This window comes from Rhinoraja longicauda, chromosome 13, assembly GCF_053455715.1.
Source record: "Rhinoraja longicauda isolate Sanriku21f chromosome 13, sRhiLon1.1, whole genome shotgun sequence".
Taxonomy (NCBI): Eukaryota; Metazoa; Chordata; class Chondrichthyes; order Rajiformes; family Arhynchobatidae; genus Rhinoraja; species Rhinoraja longicauda.
Genome location: NC_135965.1, coordinates 20,287,440 through 20,310,186, shown reverse-complemented (window position 1 = coordinate 20,310,186; position 22,747 = coordinate 20,287,440). Strand labels below are relative to the sequence as shown.

At 46.5% G+C, this 22,747-nt stretch overlaps 1 protein-coding gene across 1 annotated transcript; it reads right to left on the bottom strand.

The window, feature by feature from the left end:
• Positions 1 to 7,180: 7,180 nt before the first annotated feature.
• Positions 7,181 to 19,608, bottom strand: LOC144599517 (P2Y purinoceptor 1-like). The gene is made up of 2 exons (XM_078410503.1): positions 19,113 to 19,608; positions 7,181 to 13,724 (listed from the first exon to the last, which is right to left on the bottom strand). Exon 2 carries the CDS (start codon positions 13,675 to 13,677, stop codon positions 12,712 to 12,714), a length of 966 nt encoding a protein of 321 aa, XP_078266629.1. The 5' UTR covers positions 13,678 to 13,724; positions 19,113 to 19,608; the 3' UTR covers positions 7,181 to 12,711.
• Between the last annotated feature and the right edge of the window lie 3,139 nt (positions 19,609 to 22,747).

The window sequence follows — 22,747 nt, the reverse complement described above, 5'->3', positions numbered from 1 at the left end:
TATATCTTGCACTAAATGCTGTGATCATTATCCTTTGTCAGTGCACTGTTGACGGCATGAATGTATTCATGTATAGTCTTTGACTGGATTGCAAAAGCTTTTCACTGTACCTCAGTACATGTGATAATACTAAACTAAACTAAACTAAAGTAAAACAAAGTAAACAAAGTACTAGTTCTTTCAACTGTTTTTTAACACAGTAGTTGTTGTTCCTAAGAAATCTTGTGCTCTAGAAAATCACATCATAAAAACAGTTGTGTCAGTGAGGGAAAAGGGGGTAAGGCCTGGAGAGTTTCAGACTCATGGATATTTTTGCTATTAATCTCATCTCTGCAGGTAGATGAGGTTAGTTTATCGTGGCATCATGTTCGCACAGACATTGTGGGCCAAGGGGCCTGTTCCTGTTCTGTGTCATTCTAAGTGCAGGAAGGAACTGCAGGTGCTGGTTTACACCAAAAATAGATGCAAAATGCTGGGGTAACTCAGCAGGTCAGGCTGCATCTCTGGAGGAAAGGAATAGGTGACGTTTTGGATTGAGACACTTCTGTCTGAAGAAGGGTCTTAACCTGAAACATTACTTAGAGATGTGGGAGGACCTGGAATAAACCCATGCAAACTCTGCACAATGAAGGTCAGAACTGGACCCAAGTCATTGCGTTAGTTGTAACTCCACTGCACTGTCTCGTTTAACAAAGGAGGAAGAGAGAAAACAGGGAACTACTGACCAATTTGTCTAAAATGTGTAGTGGGGAAAATCCTGAAATCTATTATTAAGGAAGTGGTAATAGGGTAACCGAAAATAATAACAGGATTTTACAGATTCAGAATGGACTTATAAAAGGGTAAATGTTTAATTTAGTGGTGAATCTGTGGAATTCTCTGCCACAGAAGGTAGTTGAGGCCAGTTCATTGGCTATATTTAAGAGGGAGTTAGATGTGGCCCTTGTGGCTAAAAGGATCAGGGGGTATGGAGAGAAGGCAGGTACGGGATACTGAGTTGGATGATCAGCCATGATCATATTGAATGGCGGTGCAGGCTCGAAGGGCCGAATGGCCTACTCCTGCACCTATTTTCTATGTTTCTATAAATGCAGCACACTGGTAGAGTTGCTGCCTTACAGTGCCAGAGACCCAGGTTCAATCCTGAGTACGGGTGCTGTCTATGTGGAGTTTGCACGTTCTCCCTGTGACCGCATGGGGTGCTCCAGTTTTCTCCCACATCTCAAAGACGTGGAGTTTGAAGGTAAATTAGCTTCTGTAAATTGCCCCTAGTGTGTAGGGAGTGGATGATAAAGTGGGACAACATAGAACTAGTGTGATCGCTGGTTGGAGCGGGCTCAGTCAGACAAAGGGCACTGTTTTCATGCTGTATCTCCAAACTAAACTAAACTAAACTAAACTAAACTAAACTAAACTAAACTAGTAGGAATGAACAGCAGATGCTGGTTTACACCAAATGCAGACACAAAACGATGGAGTAACTCAGTGGGTCAGGCAGCATCTCTGGGGAAAAGGAATAGTTAACATTTTGGGTCGAGAGCTTTCAAGTCTGAAGAAGGGTGTGGACCTGAAACATCACCTATTTCCTTTCTCCTGAGATGCTGCCTGATATCATCATATCATCATATCATATATATACAGCCGGAAACAGGCCTTTTCGGCCCACCAAGTCCGTGCCGCCCAGCGATCCCCGCACATTAACATTATCCTACACCCACTAGGGACAATTTTTACATTTACCCAGCCAATTAACCTACATACCTGTACGTCTTTGGAGTGTGGGAGGAAACCGAAGATCTCGGAGAAAACCCACGCAGGTCACGGGGAGAACGTACAAACTCCTTACAGTGCAGCACCCGTAGTCAGGATCGAACCTGAGTCTCCGGCGCTGCATTCGCTGTAAAGCAGCAACTCTACCGCTGCGCCACCGTGCCGCCGTTACGTACCCTACCCCAATACCATGTGCTCGAATTTTGGCCACTATTCTCCTATCTCGGACCTTATAAAAGCCTTTCTGAAAGTCCAGGTGCACTACATCCACTGGCTCTTCCTTGTCCATTTTCCTAGTTACATTCTCAAAAAATTCCAGAAGATTAGTCAAGCATGATTTCCCCTTGGTAAATCCATGCTGACTCCGACCCTCCCATAACGAAATACCTTGAAATATAAATTCCAGTTCACCGGTACCTCATCCTGGCAATAAGCTAAAAGACCTTTACACAACTAAATAGCTGGGAATAAATTACATGTACTGGTACTTCATCACAGTAATAAGTTAAAAGACCTTTATCTGACGTTTCCAGGGATACAACTATCTATGTCCTTCTAAAAACATATTAGTCTTTTACATAGAATATCTAACCATGAATTCGATGTAAGCACAGTGACCGACACGCTCTCAGCTGTTGGTCACACAAAGGGTGGTGGGTGTCAGGAACGAGCTGCCAGAGGAGGTATTTGAGGCAGGTACATTTAGACAGGTACATGGATAGGACAGGTTTAGAGGGTTACATCTACACCAGTCCCATCTGCCCACATTTGGCCATCATCCCCTCTTCATCAGTCTTCAGAAGGGTCTCTACCCCACACATCACCCATTCCTTCTCTCCAGAGATAACATAACATAACATAACATAACAACACTTTATTGTCACTCGGCACAACACCGAGCGAAATTTCAGCAGTCACACAAAATACAGCAAAAAGAAAAGAACACAGGACACCCGACCCCAACACAAACATCCATCACAGTGACTCCAAACACCCCCTCACTGTGATGGAGGCAACAAAACTTCCCCTCTCTTCCCCCCGCACCCACGGACAGGCAGCTCGACCCCTACCGAGGCAAACGACACGCACAGCCCCCGCAAGGGGATGGAAGGCCCCCCGGCCGAGCCGCCCCGGGCACCGAAACGTCCCGCAGCCACACCGGGCGATGTTAAGTCCAACGGCCGAGCCGCACCGGGCACTGAAACGTCCCGCGGCCGAACAGCGCTGACGATGTTAAGTCCAGCGGCCAAGCCGCACCGGGCACTGAAACGTCCCGCGGCCACACCGGGCGATGTTAAGTCCAGCGGCCAAGCCGCACCGGGCACTGAAACGTCCCGCGGCCACACCGGGCGATGTTAAGTCCAGCGGCCAAGCCGCATCGGGCATTGAAACGTCCCGCGGCCGAGCCGCACCGGGCATTGAAACGTCCCGCGGCCACACCGGGCACTGAAACGTCCCGCGGCCACACCGGGCGATGTTAAGTCCAGCGGCCAAGCCGCACCGGGCACTGAAACGTCCCGCGGCCACACCGGGCGATGTTAAGTCCAGCGGCCAAGCCGCACCGGGCACTGAAACGTCCCGCGGCCGAGCCGCACCGGGCACTGAAACGTCCCGCGGCCGCACCGGGCGATGTTAAGTCCAGCGGCCGAGCCGCACCGGGCACTGAAACGTCCCGCGGCCGAGCTGCGCCGGCAATGTTAAGGCCCGCAGCCGAGCCGCACCGGGCACTGAAACGTCCCGCAGCCGAGCTGCGCCGGCAATGTTAAGGCCCGCAGCCGAGCCGCGCCCCGGGGAAGAGACCTAATAAAATAAAGGTTTCCCCCCGCCCCACCCCCCCACCCCACCCCACACCCCCACCACACACCCCCACCACACATACACAGCCAAAAACAGAAACAAAAACCATCCCAACACCGACACAAACAAAAAAAAAGAAAAAAAGACAACAGACTGCCAGAGAGCCGCAGCCGTTAGGCGCAGCCAACTCCTCCCGCTGCCTGACCTGCAGTTACTCCAGCATTTTGCGTCTATCTTCGGTTTAAAGCAGCATCTCTGTTAAGTCCAGCATTTTGTGTCCGACTAAACTACACTAAACTAAACTAAACTAAACTAAACTAAACCCGAAGGGGGATTTTGTCTTCAACAGTTCAGAAACATGTTTTCCCTTTCAAACTGTCAGCTTTTTCAAAAGAATAAGAAGTCCTTTTATCTTTATCCTTTGCTATCCTCACAGCTGTTTCATCCCTTGCAAGATTCTGCAGTCATCTTTAACCCGGCAACATCAAATAATTTTGAGACCTGTGGGGCTATCAGTATCTTTCCAGAGCTACATTGATCCATCTCAGTCAGTCTGGTTAATCTCTCGGGTATGGTTTCAATTGGAATCCTTCGCTTTGAATGAAAATTGATCTAAACCAAGCAATAATTCAACATATGAAAAGGATGGTTTAACTGTCTTGATTACAATCCGGCAATCATTTCCAGGAAGAACAGAGTGTATTTGACGAAAGTTTACCAGTAAGTGCCTTGAAGATGTGCCCCATAAAACTCCAATGTTATTTTGTATAAAAACAATGTGTCTTGGATCAGTTTACAGAATTCTAAATCTTTGTTGATTTGAGCTCATAATCTAGATTGTGTGAGATTATTTTCATGCCTTTGTACAAGAAACAGACTGACTGGTGGCAATCACAGATTCATCTGCAAATGATATATTTGCAAATCATAGATAGACACAAAATGATGGGAGTGACTCAGTGGGTCAGGCAGCATCACTGGAGAAAAGGGAATCGGTGTCATTTTGGGTCGAGGCCCTTCTTCAGACTGAGAGTCAGGGGGAGAGGGAAAACTAGAGGTATGAAAAGGTATAAAAACAAATCAGAGCCGGCACGGATGACCAAGGAAAAGTGGAGCCCACAATGGTCCATTGTTGGTTGTGGAAGAGATGACAACGAAGGTATATATGGATGCGGAGAAACTATCAGGATGACTAGGGTGGGGGAGGGACGGAGATAGAGAGAATGCAACGGTTACTTGAAATTAGAGAAATCGATGTTCATATTGCTGGCTGTAAGTTGCCCAAACAAATCATATTCCCTTTGGGTAGTTTACAACGTTGCATGAATATTGAATAGATAACCCATGTGGTCACAGTGAGAGCATACAAATTCCGTACAGACAGCACCCGTAAGCAGGATCGAACCCGGGTCTCTGGCGCTATAAGGCAGCAACTCTACCGCTGCGCCACTGTGCCGGCCCTGTGCATTCTTTATCTCCACCTGATTGCTCTTCCCACACTCATAACTTTCCTAAGCTTATGATCATAAAAGAGGAAACACATGGTTACAGGGAGAACGTGCAAACTCTACACAGTCAGCACAAAGTCAGGATCAAACCCAGGTCCCTGCCGCTGTGAGACAGTGGCTCTGCCAGTTGCACCACTGTGTCGCTCTGAATTTGTATTTGGTGGATTGAAGATTCTGCTTTAAATTCCAGTAAAAATCCTCTAGTTTACAAATGTTTCATCCTTATATGCAGATGCAAGTCTGTTTATCTCATCATGTTATTACAAACCAGAAATGTTCTTAAGATGGTTGATTACATTTTTGGCCATTACCATTAATTTTCAAAGAAGAAAGATTATTTTGATGGACTAGACTGGTTTGACTTTGAGTTTAGGCTCAAAGAGTCTTAAATGTCGGCATTAGTTTATCAACCGGATGCCTTTATCTTCAGCATATCCCCGAGCAACCCTCCCCCATTCCAATCTGAGCTCTTCCCATGGTCTTACCCATCTCTTCTTCACCCTCTTAGTTTTAGTTTAGATATACGGTGCGGAAACAGGCCCTTTGGTCTGCCAAGTCTGCGCCAACGAAAGATCATCCCATACACCGGCATTGCCCTGCACATTAGGGACAATTTTACCGAAATCAATTAACCTACAAACCTATGTAAGAAGGAACTGCAGATGCTGGTTTAAAACAAAGATAGACACAAAAAGCTGGAGTAACTCAGCGGGACAGGCAGGATCTCTGGAGAGAAGGGATGGGTGTCATTTCCGTTCTGAAGAAGGATCTCGACCCGAAACGTCATCCATTCCTTCTCTCCAGAGTGCTGCCTGTCCCGCTGAGGTACTCCAGCTTTTTGTGTCTATCTTTAACCCACAAACATGTACATCTTTGGAGTGTGGGAGGAAAACCCACATTGCCACAGGGATAATGTTTTCCCCACCCCCTGTCTTTTTTCATCCCGTTGCTTCACAATCCGCAACTCTTAAAACCTGTTTCAGGCCTTCTATTTTTATCTCTTTGTTCCAACCATCACTCTATCAAATCCTCCCTCACCGATGGCTTGCCTGGCTTTGTCCTGCCTTTCACCTTTTCCAGTTATCTTCCATCCCCCACTCCCCAGTTGAAGAAGGGTCTCGACCCAAAACATCACCTATCCATGTTCTCCATAGGTTACCAGGACCACACTATTAGTTTAGAGACAGGCCAAATCACCTACAAACCCACAAAACTTTGGGATGGGGGAGGAAACCAGAGCATCCGGGGGAAACCCACATGGTCACAGGGAGAACATGCAAACTCTGTCCAGACAGCACCTGAGGTCAGGATCGAACCCGGTCTCTGGCGCTTTAAGGCAGCAACTCTACCGCTGCATCATGGATTTATTAATGTTGATGTAGTGTGTCGATTGTATACTTTTAGTTTCGATTTGTTTAGTTTAGTATAGTTTAGTGAAACAGCGTGGAAACATGCATTTCGGCCTGCTGCACGCGCCGTCCAGCGATCCCCGCACATTTACACTATCCTACTAGGAACAATTTACATTTATACCAAGCCTGTTAACCTACAAACCTGGACGTTTTTGGAGTGTGGAAGGAAACCGAAGATCTTGGAGAAAACCCACACAGGTCACGGGGAGAACATATAATCCGTATAGACAGGATGGAACCCGTAATCAAGGATGGAACCCGGGTCTGTAAAGGGCCTGTCCCACTTTAGGCGATTTTATGGCGACTGCCGGCGACTAGGCTGTCGCCGACAGTTCGCCGGGGTGTCGCGGGCATGATCGTGAGGAGTCTTCCGAGAATCGTAGTGGATCTCAGAAATCATCCGGAGTGAAATTTCTCGGCGACAGCTGGCTTGTCGCCAGGTATCGTAGCTTATTGCGGTCGCTGTCGCATGCTGTCCCCAGGTTTGATAGGTTCTCTTAGATGCATTTAGAAGCACATAATATTAAAATAAGTAAAGTCATTTCAAAATACCATAAAATGCTTGTGTTTAACCAATTTATTTACCGTCAGGACATTTGACAGGTAGATTGGAGGCGACAGTTTGACGGTCAGGTAAGCATGGGAATTTCGCGAAGTTTATGGCCATCAGTGATTACATTTAATTAGGCTCCCAACCCAGATATGCAACCCAGAAACCAGATATGCATCTCCCGTACATTTTCAAAGATTGCCCACACACTTTTCACAAAAGTCCACTTAACCACATTTTAATTTTTTTTTTTTTAATACAGCTATTAGTAAACTGGAAGTAAATCGAGTTTATGCCTTGTTACAGTGATGCTTGGTTTTCAAGTAACCCATACAAGATGTTATAGTTCAAAATTCTCAATTACTTACCGACTTGTCTGTGATTTCAGCCGGAGAAGCATTGACAGCGTGGGAATTTTCGCGATGTTTCAGAAGACGCTGTAATCTCGACCTGACTCAGTATTGTCGTGGTCATTGTCATCGGGTAAAAGAAAAGTTCGGCGATCTGCTATGACTTTGACAGTCGCTGGCAGTCGCCTTAAAATCGCCTAAAGTGGAACAGGCCCTTTAGGCAGCAACTCTACCAATGCGTCACCCTGCCACCCAAATACTTCGTAGTTACCAATTTATTAAATTAGATGACTGGTCACGAAATCAAAACAAAAGAGTGGGTATATTGATGGTACAGATTTGTTGATAAATATAGATTAATCTTTAATTGATATGTATACCGACATCTTTATGTCCACAAAAGAACCACTGGATATTTATAATGGTTTATTATTGTCACAGTTAAAAGTTTTTTCGACATGCTATCCACTTAAACCTCCCTACACATGAGAATATACAATCGTACTATGCGAATCATACTATACACAGTCAAACCATATACATGTACAATAGATAGTGCAAAGAAAAACACTTGACTCAGAAAGATGCAGCCTGATCTGTCACACCAAGGTCCCAGCCGATTCCAATACTGGTCCCTCAGTAATAGTCCTGCACCACTCCTTCATCATTTGCTGTCTTTGGTTAGAAAGAGGCGAGTACCCTGGAATGTCCCATTCCAGCTCTGGTCAGCTTGTAACCACGTTTAAGGTGGGATGGGAGAGCTATTGTGAACGGGTGATCGATGGCCAGCATGGGCTCAGTGGGCCAAATAACCTGTTTCTATGGCTTATCTCTAAAATTACATTAGAAAAAATCTTCCTACCTCCAAATACTTCAGCCCAACGAGTCCATGCTGACCAGCAATCACCCCATACACTCGCACTATCCGACATGCTAGGGATCATTTACAATTTTACCGAAGCCAATTAACCTACACACCTGAACGTCTTTGGAGTGTGGGAAGAAACCGGAGCACCCAGAGAAAATCCATGGGGTCACAGGGAGAATGTACAAACTCCGTACAGACAGCACCCCGTAGTCAATAGACAATAGACAATAGACAATAGGTGCAGGAGTAGGCCATTCAGCCCTTCGAGCCAGCACCACCATTCAATGCGATCATGGCTGATCACTCTCAATCAGTACCCCATTCCTGCCTTCTCCCCATATCCCCTCACTCCACTATCCTTAAGAGCTCTATCCAGCTCTCTCTTGAAAGTCAGGATCGCATCCGGGCACCGTGCCGCTCCCAAATTATTTTCCCGAAAGGTCATCAAAAGATCGCTTCCCTTATCCTTAACCAGTCTGAAGAAGGGTCACAACCCAAAACGTCACCCATTCCTTCTCTCCAGAGGTGCTGCCTGTCCCGCTGAGTTACTCCAATTTTTTTGTGTCTACCTTCCATTAAAAGATCCTGCTTGACACCAATGCCTTGTTGAATCTGAATCTTCATCCACATACATTTTAAAAGTGACAAAGGTTATTGCCTCTTCTACCCTTTCAGATGGTGAGATCCAGAGTGAAACCATTTTTACCTTCAACTTTCCTCTGAACCTCCTGTAAATTAATTTCATTTTTTGCTTCCGGATTACCGAGTTCTTTGCTTAAGGAAATAAGTAATTTCTATTTACCCAGGCTCAGACCCGTCTTTACTGTCAATTTCTTAAAATGAAAATTATAACATGAGCAGATAAATAGTTATATAAAATGTATAGTTTAGTATAGTTTACATTAGAGATACAGCGTGGAAACAGGCCCTTCGGCCCACTGAGTCCTGCACACTAACACTATCCAGCACACACTAGGGGCAATTTACAAGTTTACAAAGCCAATTAACCTACAGATCTGTACGTCTTTGGAGTTTAATTGTGGCCAATTCCATTGTTTAGCTTTCTGGTGCAGGTATAGACAATAGACAATAGGTGCAGGAGGAGGCCATTTGGCCCTTCGAGCCAGCACCGCCATTCAATGTGATCATGGCTGATCATGCTCAATCAGTACCCCGTTCTTGCCTTGTCCCCATACCCCCTGACTCCGCTATCCTTAAGAGCTCTATCTAGCTCTCTCTTGAATGCATTCAGAGAATTGGCCTCCACTACCTTCTGAGGCAGAGAATTCCACAGATTTACCACTCTCTGACTGAAAAAGTTTTTCCTCATCTCAGTTCTAAATGGCCTACCCCTTATTCTTAAACTGTGGCCCCTTGTTCTGGACTCCCCCAACATTGGGAACATGTTTCCAGCCTCTAACTTGTCCAACCCCTTAATAATCTTATACGTTTCGATAAGATCTCCTCTCATCCTTCTAATTTCCAGTGTATACAAGCCTAGTCGCTCCAGTCTTTCAACATATGACAGTCCCGTCATTCCGGGAATTAACCTAGTAAACCTACGCTGCACGACCTCAATAGCAAGAATATCCTTCCTCAAATTTACAGACCCAAACTGCACACAGTACTCCAGGTGCGGTCTCACTAGGGCCCTGTACAACTACAGAAGGACCTCTTTGCTCCTATACGCAACTCCTCTTGTTATGAAGGCCAACATTCCATTGGCTTTCTTCACTGCCTGCTGTACCTGCTTGCTTCCTTTCAGTGACTGATGCACTAGGACACCCAGATCTCGTTGTACGTCCCCTTTTCCTAACTTGACACCATTCAGATAATACTCTGCCTTCCTATTCTTACCGCCAAAGCGGATAACCTCACACTTATCCACCTTAAACTGCATCTGCCATGCATCTGCCCACTCACACAACCTGTCCAAGTTACCCTGCAACCTCATAGCATCTTCCTCACAGTTCACACTACCACCCAGCTTTGTATCATCTGCAAATAGTGCAACTGTAATGCCAGTTCCCATAACACAAATTGGGTGCAACACGAGGGATGAATTAGTGAAGTAGTGAACACTATTTGCCTTATGTGGGCCAAATTGGTTATAGTGCAACTTTGATCAGGATCTAGAGAACCAATTAAAGTTACTTTGGAAATTGAGAAGCAGAAAGAAATCAGTCGTGAATTTAAATAGTAGAAGGGGAAAAAAAATGGTTTCAATGTAAACTCCCTAATGCCCTAACATAACACAGTGGCTGAGTGGCAGAGTGGCGCTGCCTTCCAGCACCAGCGACCCAGTTTGATCCTGACTACGAGTGTCTCTCTGTACGGACTTTGAACGTTCTCCCCGTGACTACGTGCGTTTTCCCCGGGTGCCCCGGTTCCTCCCACACTCCAAAGACATTCAGGTTTGTAAATTAATTGACTTCGGTAAAAGTTGTAAATTGTCCCTCAAGTGTAGGATAGTGTTTGGGGATTGTTGGTGGGCAAGGACTCAGTAGGCCAAGGGGCCTTTTTCTGCACTGTTTCTCGAAACTAAATGAAATCATCGTCTTTATTATATGATATTTTATAATACGGCATTTCTTAGAAATGCAACTATTATGTTATAGCTGACTGACTTGTAATAGGTTAATACATTGTGTAAAGACATTAAAAGTTGTTAAAAGCATTTGTTAGCCTCTCTGCTTGAGAAAACGCAATTTATCTGAAGTTCACCAAGCCCATCATATTCTACACATGGAGATGGCTGATGATCAATTTGGCCTCAAAGGTTTCCACACAGGACACAGCTGTATGCATCAGGTATTTTCTTTCCCTATTCAGTTCTTTTGAAACCCTAATTGTGTACAGAAGCTGTCCATACCAAGACCACCTATGCTCACTTACTTATACGACATCCAGATGACAGAATATCGATTTGCAAATGTACCATAGAAAGCATACTGTCAAGTTGCATCACAGATTGGTTTGGTAACAGCTCTATCCAAGTCCGCATGAAATTGAGGAGAGAGTTTTGGGGAGGCACAGTGGCGCAGCGGTAGAGTTGCTGCCTAACAATGCCAGAGACCCGGGTTCGATCCTGACTTCGGTGCTGTCTGTACGGAGTTTGTTCGTTCACCCCATGAGTGCGTGGGTTACTCCGGGTGCTCCGGTTTCCTCCCACACTCCAAAGATGTGCCGGTTTGTAGGTTAATTGGCTTTGGTAAAATTGTAAATTATGCCTAGTGTGTAAGATAGTTTTAAGGGTGATCGCTAGTTGGCGTGGACTCCGTGGGCTGAAGGGACTGTTTCCTCATTGCATCTCGACAGTCTAAAGCTTAGGTTAGTACAGAGATACAGCTTGGAAAAAGGCCATTCGGCCGCCGTCCGCGCCAATCAACAATCCACCATTCACACTAGTGTACTTTAATTTAGTTTAGTTTAGTTTAGTTCTCAGCTTTGTGCCTGGCTTGCTTGATGGCCTATTGTCTCTGTAACTTCATCCTACATGAAGCTCCATGTTCCCTGATCTGCTCTTTGGCACAAAATTCAGTACCTACCAGTCCTACCATTAACAAAGGTGACTAAACTCTACCGTGCGGGCTGAGCTTTTGCCCACTCTCCCAATATCCCATCCAACTCCTGTTTTCTCCGTTAGCTCTCTAGAGGAAGCCAATAGAAATATCTCTACTCACAGAGACAAACAGCGTGGAGACAGGTGCTTCAGCCCAACCTGCCCATGCCGACCAACATTCCCATCTACACTAGTCCCACCTGCCCGTGGATCGCCCATATCCCCCTAAACCTATTCTATCCAAGTACATCCAAATGTTTCTGAAACGTTGTGATAGTACCTGCTTCAACTACCTCCTCTGGCAGCTCGTTCCACACACCCACCCCTTGTTGTGTAAAGAAGGCTGCACCTCAAATTCCCATTAAATCCTCCCCCCCCTCACCTTAAAACTATGCCCTCTTGTTCTCGATTCCCCTAATCTAGGTAAAAGACTGTGCATTCAATCTATCTATTTCTCTCATGATCTCATAAATCTCTACACGATCACACCTTATCCTCCTGTGCTCCAAGGAAAAAAGTCCTAGCCTGCTCAACCTCTCCCGATAGCACAGCCCCTTGAATCCTGGCAACATCCTCGTAAATCTTCCTCATTTCCAGCTTGACAACATCTTTCCTATAACACGGTGACCAAAACTGAATGTGACACTCTAAGTGTGGCCTCATCAGTGTCCTATACAACTGTAACATGACCTCCCAACCTCTGTATTCAATAAGTCTGAAGAAGGGTTCTGACCCAAACCGTCACCCATCCTTTTTCTCCAGAGATGCTGCCTGACCCACTGAGTTACTCCAGCACTTTGTGTCTATCTACTATACTCGATACTTGTTACAAGTTGTAGATTAATGGGGAACCCCCAACATCTTGTGACTGAACCTTTGTGTCTTTAAAGTTTCTTACACCATGGTATCAATCCGACTGACCACTCTCAAGGCTCTGGTTGTAAGTTTCCTCCTGAAGGTATCTCCTGCCAGGAAGTACAGGATAGGGTCCACGCAACTGTTGAGGCTGGCCAGACCTCTGGTCACTTGATACATGGCGTAGACCCTTCTGTTCCACTCACAATTGTCTAGCCCTTGGTAATAGAGTCTGGACTGAAGGTTTAGGTTCTTCATGACGTGGAAGGGCAGGTAGGAGATGGTGAAGACGGTCAACACAATGATGACCAGACGCACGGACTTGCCCCGGATGAGAGTCTTCATATCGTTCGATCTCAACGCCTTCACTATGAAACCGTAGCAAACCAAGATGGTGGCAAAGGGGATGCAGAATCCAAAGAAGCCGGTGCTCATGCTGTAGATGAAGTAGGGTTTCAGGAGCTCCTGAGACGTGGTGTCGAAGCAGGTTGTCTTATTGGTGTCCGGATGTGTGGCTCGAGCTTTCTCCTGTGCTCTGGAGAAGTAAAGTATGGGGGAGATGCCGACCAAGACGGTGATCCACACGCACACGCACACAATGATGGCCGACTTCTTCTTCAGCCTGCCCAGCGACTTCATGGGGTGGACAACCCCCGTGTACCTGTGGACGCTGATGCAGGTCAGGAACAGGATGCTGCCGTACAGGTTGACGTGGAAGATGAACCGCTGGAGCTTGCACAGGAGCTCTCCGAAGATCCAGTCACTTCCCTGGAGGTAGTAAAATATCAAAAGGGGCAAGGAGAAGATGTAAAAGATGTCAGCCAGGGCCAGGTTGAACATGTAGATGGTGATGCTGCTCCAAGGTCTCATGTGACAGATGAACATCCAGAGGGCAACACTGTTGCCGATGAATCCGGTGACAAAGACGATAATGTACATGATGGGCAGATAGTACGTCTCAAAGTCCTTGTTGACGGCACAGGACACCATTGTTTCCCATCCCATAGCTCTCCTTCATGGGACCTCACACAGCCATCCAGCAATAACAACACCTGCACAAGCACAGGAACAGTTAGATTTATCACATCAAGAGTGTTATCCATCATTTATGCTTCTGCACTTGGACAGGTACATGGATAGGAAAGGTTTAGAGGGAATGTAGAAACAAAGAAGTGCAGATGCTGGTTTATACCAAAGATGGACATAAAGTGCTGGTGTAACTCAGAGGGCCAGACAGCGTCTCTGGAGAGAAAGGATGGGTGGACTTTTGGGTTGGGACCCTTCTTCAGAATCCCAGCTGCCCTCCACCTCCTCCAAACTTCATTGTTCCCTAGTTGAGTCTGAAGAAGGGTCTCGACCCGAAATGTCACCCATCCTTTTTCTCCAGAGATGTTGCCTAACCTGCTGAGTAACTCCGCAACTTTTTGTCTGTCTAAGGTTTAGAGGGATATGGGGCAAACGCTGGCCAATGGGGCTAGCGTAGATGGGTAATCAATCTTGGTCGGCAGTGATGAGCTAGGCGGAAGGGCCTAATTCTGAGCTGTATGAATCAGGCCCTCCATGAAAGGAACCGGGGATATATTAAGCAAGGAAGAAATAACAGACGAGACAGGTCATCGGGTGAACGATTGGAAAAAATAAGTGCAATGTGGGGTGAAGGTGCAAGGCCAAAAGAGTTGCTGTGAGACAAACTAAAGAACAAAGGGCTGAGAGGAGATGTAGCTGGCAACGTTTCAATCATTAACCTCTGTCCCCGCAAAACCAATTGTGCTGTTTACGGTACAAGATATTTGAATTCATTTTTCTGAATCCAGTTTCAACATCACAAGCTAAGACAAGCAATCACACCTTATCCACACACTGGCATTCACTTATGTGAAGGTAGTCAGTAGGGGCAGTCACGCACATAGGATGCAGAAATGCACATGTGAGATGAATAAATATCAAAGATAGCGACAAAATGCTGGAGTAACTCTGCGGGTCAGGCAGCATCTCTGTAGAAAAGGAATAGGTGACGTTTCAGGTCGAGACCCTTCTTCAAACGGTCCGAAGAAGGGTCTCGACCCGAAACATCACATATTCCTTTTCTCCAGAGATGCTGCTTGACCCGCTGAGTTACTCCAGCATTTTGAATGAATGAATGAATGAATGAATGAATGAATGAATGAATGAATGAATGAATGAGTGAATGAATGAATGAAAAGGTTTATTGGCCAAGTATGTGCATATACAAGGAATGTGCCTTGGTGCTCCGCTCACAAATGACAACACAAACACACAGTTAACAATTAAGAATAAAGCATAAACACATCAAAACAATAAGAATACAACATTACGGTCTAAACATGTGGGTGAAAATAAACCAGAGCAAAAAACAGACGACAGACTTTGGTTATTGAGTAGAACTACCACTCGCGGTGTCTATCTTCGGTGTAAATCAGCATCTGCACCTCCTCACTACACATTAATAAATATCAGTGTTCCTCCTTAATTTGCACAACCTGAATAGAACATAGAACAATACTTGTGGCGTGTGGCGACGCCTAACGGCTGCGGCTCGCTGGCAGTCTGTTTGTCCTTTGTCCTTTTTTTTTTGTGTGTTGGTGTTGGGGTGTTTTGTTTTTGGTTGTGTATGTGTGGGGGGGGGGGGGGGGGAGTGTGGGAAATCTTTCTTTTTTTAGGTCTCTTCCTCGGGGCGACGCTCGGCCGTGGGGCCTTCCATTGCCCGGTGCGGCTCGGCCGCGGGGCCTTCCATCGCCCGGTACGGCCGCGGGATTCAACATCGCCCGGTGCGGCTCGGCCGCGGGGACTTTCCATCACCTTGCGGGGGCTGGCCTCGGTAGGGGTCGAGCTGTCTGTCCGTGGGAGGGGCACGGGGGAAGAGAGAGAAAGTTTTTTTGCCTCCATCACAGTGAGGGGGTGTTTGGAGTCAGTGTGATGGATGTTTGTGTTGGGGTTGTGTGTCTTGTGTTTTTTGTTTTTTTGTACTGCTGGCAAAGTAATCTCCTTCGGTAAAACGAATGACAAATAAAGCTATTCTGTATTCTGTATTCTGTATTAGACAAACTTGACCTTCAGCCCACAATGCCTGTGCTGAACATGACCTTCAGCCCACAATGCCTGTGCTGAACATGACCTTCAGCCTTCGGCCCACAATGCCTGTGCTGAACATGACCTTCAGCCCACAATGCCTGTGCTGAACATGACCTTCAGCCTTCGGCCCACAATGCCTGTGCTGAACATCATGCCAAGACCAACTTTTATCTCCATGCGCATTATCCAGCCCCTCCTGTTCCTGCATATCCATTTGCCAATCCAAAAGTCTCTTAATTGCCACTGTTCTATCTGCCTCCACCCCCAGCAGCACATGCCAGGCATCCACCACCCCACTGTGTGTGTAAAAACAACATCCTGCACATCTCCTCTAAACATTTCCCCTCTAGCCTTAAAACTGTGCCCTCTACCAATTGTTTTTTTTCCACCCTGGGAATAAAGTCCTGACTGTGCCTCTCATAATTTAATATACTTCGATCAGGTCTCACCACAGCAGTAGTGTTGCTGCCTCACAGCGCCAGAGGCCCGGGTTCGATCCTGACTACGGGTGCTGTCTGTACGGAGTTTGTACGTTCTCCCCGTGACCTGCTTGGGTTTTCACCAGGTGCTCCGGTTTCCTCCCACATTCCAATGACGTGCAGGTTTGTAGGTTAATTGGCTTCAGTAAAATTGGAAACTGTCCCTCGTGTGTAAGATAGTGTTTGTGTACGAGGTGAACGCTGGTTGGCACAGACTCAGTGGGCTGAAGGGCCTGTTTCGTGCTGTATCTCTAGTCTAAAGTCTGAACTCGTGAATTTGAATTATAATTCACATGATGATGTACAATCATACAACTGTACAGCACGGAAATAGGCCCTACCAACCGACTCATCCCTGGCGGCCAAGCTGCCTAACCGAGCTAGTCCCCCTTGCCTGTACCTGGCCCATATCCCTCCAAATCTTTCCTCGCCGCTTTTAAATGATTGAATTGTACTTCCTCCGATGGCCCATTCCATACATGCACCACCCTCTGTGCAAAAAAATTGACCCTAAGGTCCTTTTAAAATGTTTCCATCTTGTCTTAAACTTGGAGATTTCAACTCTACAATGCCGAAGAAAATATTGTGGCCAACTTTTTTTATCTATGGCCCTTATGGATTTATAAACGTCTACAAGATCACCCCTCCGCCTCCTGCACTCCAGGTGAAATAAACAGCACAGTTTTATCAGCCTGTCTTTCTAACTCAAACCCTCCAGACGGAGGAGCCAGCCCAGTGGCGCAGAGTTGCTGCCTCACAGCACCAGAGACCCGGGTTCCATCCTGACTACAGGTGCTGTTTGTGCGGAGTGAGAACATTCTCCCCATGACCGTGTGGGTTTCCTCCGGGTGCTCCGGTTTCCTCCCGCATTCCAAATTTGTGCAGGTTTGCAGGTTAATTGGCCTCTGTGAATAGTCCCTCGTGTGTAGGATAGAACTCGTGTGCAGGAAACGCTGGTCGGTGCGGACATGGTGGCCTGACGGGTCCATTTCCACACTTGTATCTCTAAGCTAAACTAAACTAAACCATACTAAAAGATGACACTAATAAACCGATTCCGATAATTAAATAATTGACTTGGTGGGCCGCAGCAGTTGTTTCCACGTTGTATCTCTGAACTACATAAACTAAACCAGACCCAGTAATATTGTCGGAAATCTTTTTGGCATCCTTTTCAGTTTAATGACATCCTTCTTGGAGCAGAACAAGGAGAAGTGTACACAGCACTCCAACAATGGGTCTGCCACATAGTTCATTGTCAACAATCCCCCCACAGTGGGGCACTTCATTACATTGAGATCTGCAAAGCTTTATAGACAATAGACAATAGGTGCAGGAGGAGGCCATTCGGCCCTTCGAGCCAGCACCGCCATTCAATGTGATCATGGCTGATCATTCTCAATCAGTACCCCGTTCCTGCCTTCTCCCCATACCCCCTGACTCCGCTATCCTTAAGAGCTCTATCCAGCTCTCCCTTGAATGCATTCAGAGAATTGGCCTCCACTGCCTTCTGAGGCAGAGAATTCCACAGATTCACAACTCTCTGACTGAAAAAGTTTTTCCTCATCTCAGTTCTAAATGGCCTATTCCTTATTCTTAAACGGTGGCCCTTTCGTAACTCACTTTGTAACTCACTCAACCATGTTTAGGCTTCCCCACATTTTTCTGATTACAGTTTAATACTGTGTCGGATGCCATGTTTCAAAGATGGTTTGAACTTCTGAAAAGTAGTTTAGGGATACAGCTTGGAAACAGGCCCTTCGGCCCACAGAGTCTGCACTGACCGGCAATCACCCGTTCACACTGGTTCTATCCTACACACTAGGAGCAATTTACAGAATCTGGACACAATCTTCCCGAATTCCAATGGTCATTTTGTCAAAACTTTTTTAAAAACGTTAAAATTATTGAGTGGGGATTTAAAAAAAAGCATGTTGACAGGACTCGAATATTGCTGGCTATATCAGCGTTTGCTGTTCATCTCGATTTGTCTGAAGTGAGGAGGTTGTTGAGAGTGTCTGGTGATGTACATAGGACAGGTAAGGATGGTAAATATCCTTCATGAAAGGTCATTAGTAAATCAAATGGGTGTTTACAATGACCTGGTGGCTGTATTCATCCAGTTTAGTTTAGTGTAGAGATACAACGTGCAAACAGGCCCTTCGGCCCACCGAGTCCATGCCGACCAGCGATCATCCCATACACTAGTTCTATCCTACACACTAGGGACAACATACAGAAGTCAATTCACCTACTCGTCTTTGGAGTGTGGGAGGAAACCGGAGCACCTGGAGAAAACCCGGCAAACGTACAGGGCAAACGTACAAACTCCGTACAGACAGCAGTAGTCGGGATCGGTCTCTGGCGCTATAAGGCAACAGCTCTACCGCTGTGCCACCATGCCACCCTGAAACAGGCTAGTTGTGCCAGTTAGTGGGTTAGTAATGCAGGCCAGTCGGTAGTATGTCCCCTTTGATGGAGACAGAGAGAGATGGAGAAAGGGGAGAGTAGGTGTCAGAGATTGTCCAAGTGAATTAGAGGTTTAGGGTGGAAGTTACTAGTAATACTGTGAATTTAGTCTAGTGGTTAGTTTACAGCTGTTAGTAGTAATGAACTTCTTAAAGGAGCTTAGACTTCTATGGAAAAAAACACAACTCAGAAAAGGCCACGACGCTGGAACTCTGAAATAAAAACATAAAAATACTGGACAACATTCAGCAGGTCAGGCAGCATCTGTGGAAACTGGGCACTGCGTGAACATTTCAGGTCGAAGTCTCTTCTTTAGCGAGGGAGTTCTGAAACGAAGTTGTAAGCTATTAAAACTACCTACCTCGGTGTAGTCAGTCGGCAGCTAATCAAACAACTTACCAGGAGATAGAGGATCCGGGTGAAGTCACCATAGGTTTTTTTGCAAAGGGAGTTTGGTTTCATAAGGAACTCGAAGACTTGCTGTTACTTGATTTCCAGGCAGGGCGCGATCTCTCTCTCTCTCTCTCTCTCTCTCTGTCTCTGTCTCTCTCTCCACCTCTCTCTCTCTGTCTCTTTCCGTCTCTCTCTCTCCCTCTCTCTCTCCCTCTCTCTGTGTCTCTCTCTCCACCTCTCTGTCTCTTTCTGTCTCTCTCTCTCTCTCCGCCACTCTCTCTCTCCACAACGCTGCAAGACTGGCAAATCTTGTTCAGTACATCACGGGGCGCACTGTTGCTTCTCGCCCGGTAGTTGTCTCAGATCCAGGACATTACTAACACCAGTGAACCCTTGAACTTTTTGCACAGGGAGAACAAGGGTACAATTTCCCCGACACAGACAGACAAAATAAAACCTGCTTGTCTCAACAACCCCTTCCCTCCTCGATTAGGATTTTGACAAATCACCGCAGATTGTTCAGTACCCATCTGTCGAACTTAGCTCCTTGTTGGCGGCGCTGACAATTAACACATGCCACTGCGGCGCAGAATCTAACGAGTTGGTGCCTGACCTGACGCTATTCAACGCGAACCTCAGGATTTCTAGGGAGTGCATGTTACATCGATTCGCAGGTGATTTTCCACTGCTGGGATCCAAGTGCCCTCGCCGTTTCAGCAAGGAGACAGTGCGAGAGAGCCTCAGTGAGAGAGCCAGTGAGAGAGCCAGTGAGAGCCTCAGTGAGAGAGCCAGTGAGAGAGCCAGTGAGAGGGGCAGTGAGAGAGCCAGTGAGAGGGGCAGTGAGAGAGACTCAGTGAGAGACTCAGTGAGAGAGCCAGTGAGAGCCTCAGTGAGAGAGCCAGTGAGAGAGCCAGTGAGAGGGGCAGTGAGAGGGGCAGTGAGAGGGGCAGTGAGAGAGACTCAGTGAGAGACTCAGTGAGAGAGCCAGTGAGAGACTCAGTGAGAGAGGCAGTGAGAGACTCAGTGAGAGGGGCAGTGAGAGAGCCAGAGAGAGAGCCAGAGAGAGAGCCAGTGAGAGAGGCAGGCGAGAGTCACAGAATGCTGGAGTAACTCAGCGGGCCAGGCAGCATCTCTGGAGAGAAGGAATAGGTGACGTTTCGGGTCGAGCCTCTATCTTCCCCCAGGAGAGACTATTAGACATCGATTTTGCAATACAGGATTTAGAGACAAAGAACTGCATATGCTGGTTTACACAAAGAAAGGACACAAAGTGCTGGAGTAACTCAGCGGCATCTCTGGAGAATATGGATAGGTGACATTTTGGGTCTAGTTTAGGTTAGTTTATTGTCACGTGTACCGTTACAGTGCAAAACGTTATTGTTTCGTGCTATCCAGTCAGTGGAAAGACTACAGATTATTCCATTCGAGCCGTCCACAGTGGACAGATGCAGGATGCAGTGAATAACGTTTAGTGCAAGATTTAGTCTAGCCTAGTCCAATTAAAGATAGTCTCCAATGAGGTAGATGGTAGGTCAGGACAGGATGGTTCAGTTGCCTGATAACAGCTGGGAGTAGACTGTTCCTGAATCTGGACGTGTGCGTTTTCACACGTCTGTACCTCTTGCCTGATGGGAGAGGGGAGACGAGGGAATGGTCCCCTGGGGCGAGGCTGGTCCTTGATTATTCTGGGGTTGGGAGCTTCTTCAGGCTGGGAACTAGAAACAGTTTAACACTCGCCTTGATTCTCGAACCGACTTTAAGGAATGTCAGCTACCTTTACTAATCACCGTTACCCAAATGGTACCTTGACTGATTTAAGTACTTTCCCTTTGCAACACAGAGGTAATCCATCAAGGTGTGTGTGTGGAAGCTTAAAGTTGATAATTCAACAAACTGTGGTCCGAACATTGTATACAGGGAAAATCCGCTCTGCAAAACATGTGATGACGTGCTCAACCCTTCTTTACTAATCCTGACTTCTCCATCTTGGTCTAATTTCCGTTTCCCCTAACCTAATCTTAACCTTTCCTCCAAACCTATCTCTCCCGAATCTCCCCTCCATTGCAAATTGTGCTTTGGATCAAAGAGTTTCTCCTGATTGGAGAAATACAAGAATGAAGGTATAATCCCCTGTAACGCAGATAAAGGGGACAATATTTAGTGCAAGATAAATCCGATTAAAGATAGTTTAATCTAAAGATGGCAATTAAAGATTGTAAAAAATTAAAGACAGTAGATGGGAGGCCAGGACCTTCCATTTTCTCCCCTAGAACGAGAAACACAAAATATTTGTAACATTCATTTTTCATTTCCATTTCCCTCAGTTTAATTTCCTCTGTCTCACTCTGCAAGAATCCGCCACTAACTTTTGCTTGTCATTTCCTCTTTCCGTGCCTATAGCGCCTGTTAGTTTAGTTTGGTTTAGAGATACAGCGCGTTTAAAAAAACAACCCAGACCCTTCAGGCCACCGAGTCCACGCAGACCATCGATCCCCACACACTAGCACTATTCAGAAGGCAGTGGAGGACAAGCCTTTGAATGCATTCAAGAGAGAGCTAGATAGAGCTCTTAAGGATAGCGGAGTCAGGGGGGTTATGGAGAGAAGGCAGGAACGGGGTACCGATTGAGAATGATCAGCCATGATCACATTGAATGGTGGTGCTGGCTCGAAGGGCCGAATGGCCTCCTACTGCACCTATTGTCTATTGTCTATTCTACACAATGGGTACAATTTACAATTTTACTGAAGCCAGTTAACCTACAAACATGTACATCTTTGGAGTGTGGGAAGACACTGGACCCCCAGGAGAAACCCCACGCAGGTCAAGGGGAGAACGTGCTAACATACAGACAGCACCCGTAGTCAGGATCAAACCCGGGTCTCTGGCACTGTAAGGCAGCAACTCTACCGCTGCACCACTGTGCCGCTCTAGTAATAAAAACGAACTGCAGATGTTGGGCTATTGGGGGAATTCCCCCCCCCCCCCCCCCCCCTCAACAATTAGTCTGAAGAGTCCAGACCTGAAACGTCACCCACCCATGTTCTCCAGAGATGATGCCTGAGTTCCTCCGGCATTTTGTGTCATCTTTTTGTAACCCAGCACCTGCAGTTCCTTGTTGAGAGATGCAGCATAGAAACGGGCCCTTTGGCCCATCGAGTCCACGACGACCATTAATCATCCTTTCACCAGTTCTATGTTATCCTACACACTGGGGACATTGTACAGAAGCCAAATAACCTACAACCTTCCTTTGGGAGGAAACCAGAGCACCCAGAGAAAAACCCACGCGGTCACAGGGAGAACATACAAACTCCGTACAGGTAGCACCTGTAGTCAGGATTGAACCCGGGTCTCTGGCGCTGTGAGGCTGCAGCTCTACCGCTGCACCACTGTGCTGCCCTTTGTACCTCTCTAAGAAGGTCTATTTCTGCTCTCATTTCTAACACCTCCTTCTGTGACGTGTGGACCCCAATATGGAAAGGCCATTTACATTTATGCAGTATTACAGTTAGATACATCTTTCACTCTTCTTCCTGTTTGGGCTTATTTTTCCCTTTAAGAACGAGAGGCTTAAGGTGACCACCTGCGGGAGGGAACACTGTTTAATGGGGAAACCTGATGTGTAGTTTTGGAAGTGT

Bases quoted from the DNA above. Each gene is read 5' to 3' on its own strand.
- LOC144599517 (XM_078410503.1), bottom strand. From the start codon at position 13,677: ATGGGATGGGAAACAATGGTGTCCTGTGCCGTCAACAAGGACTTTGAG.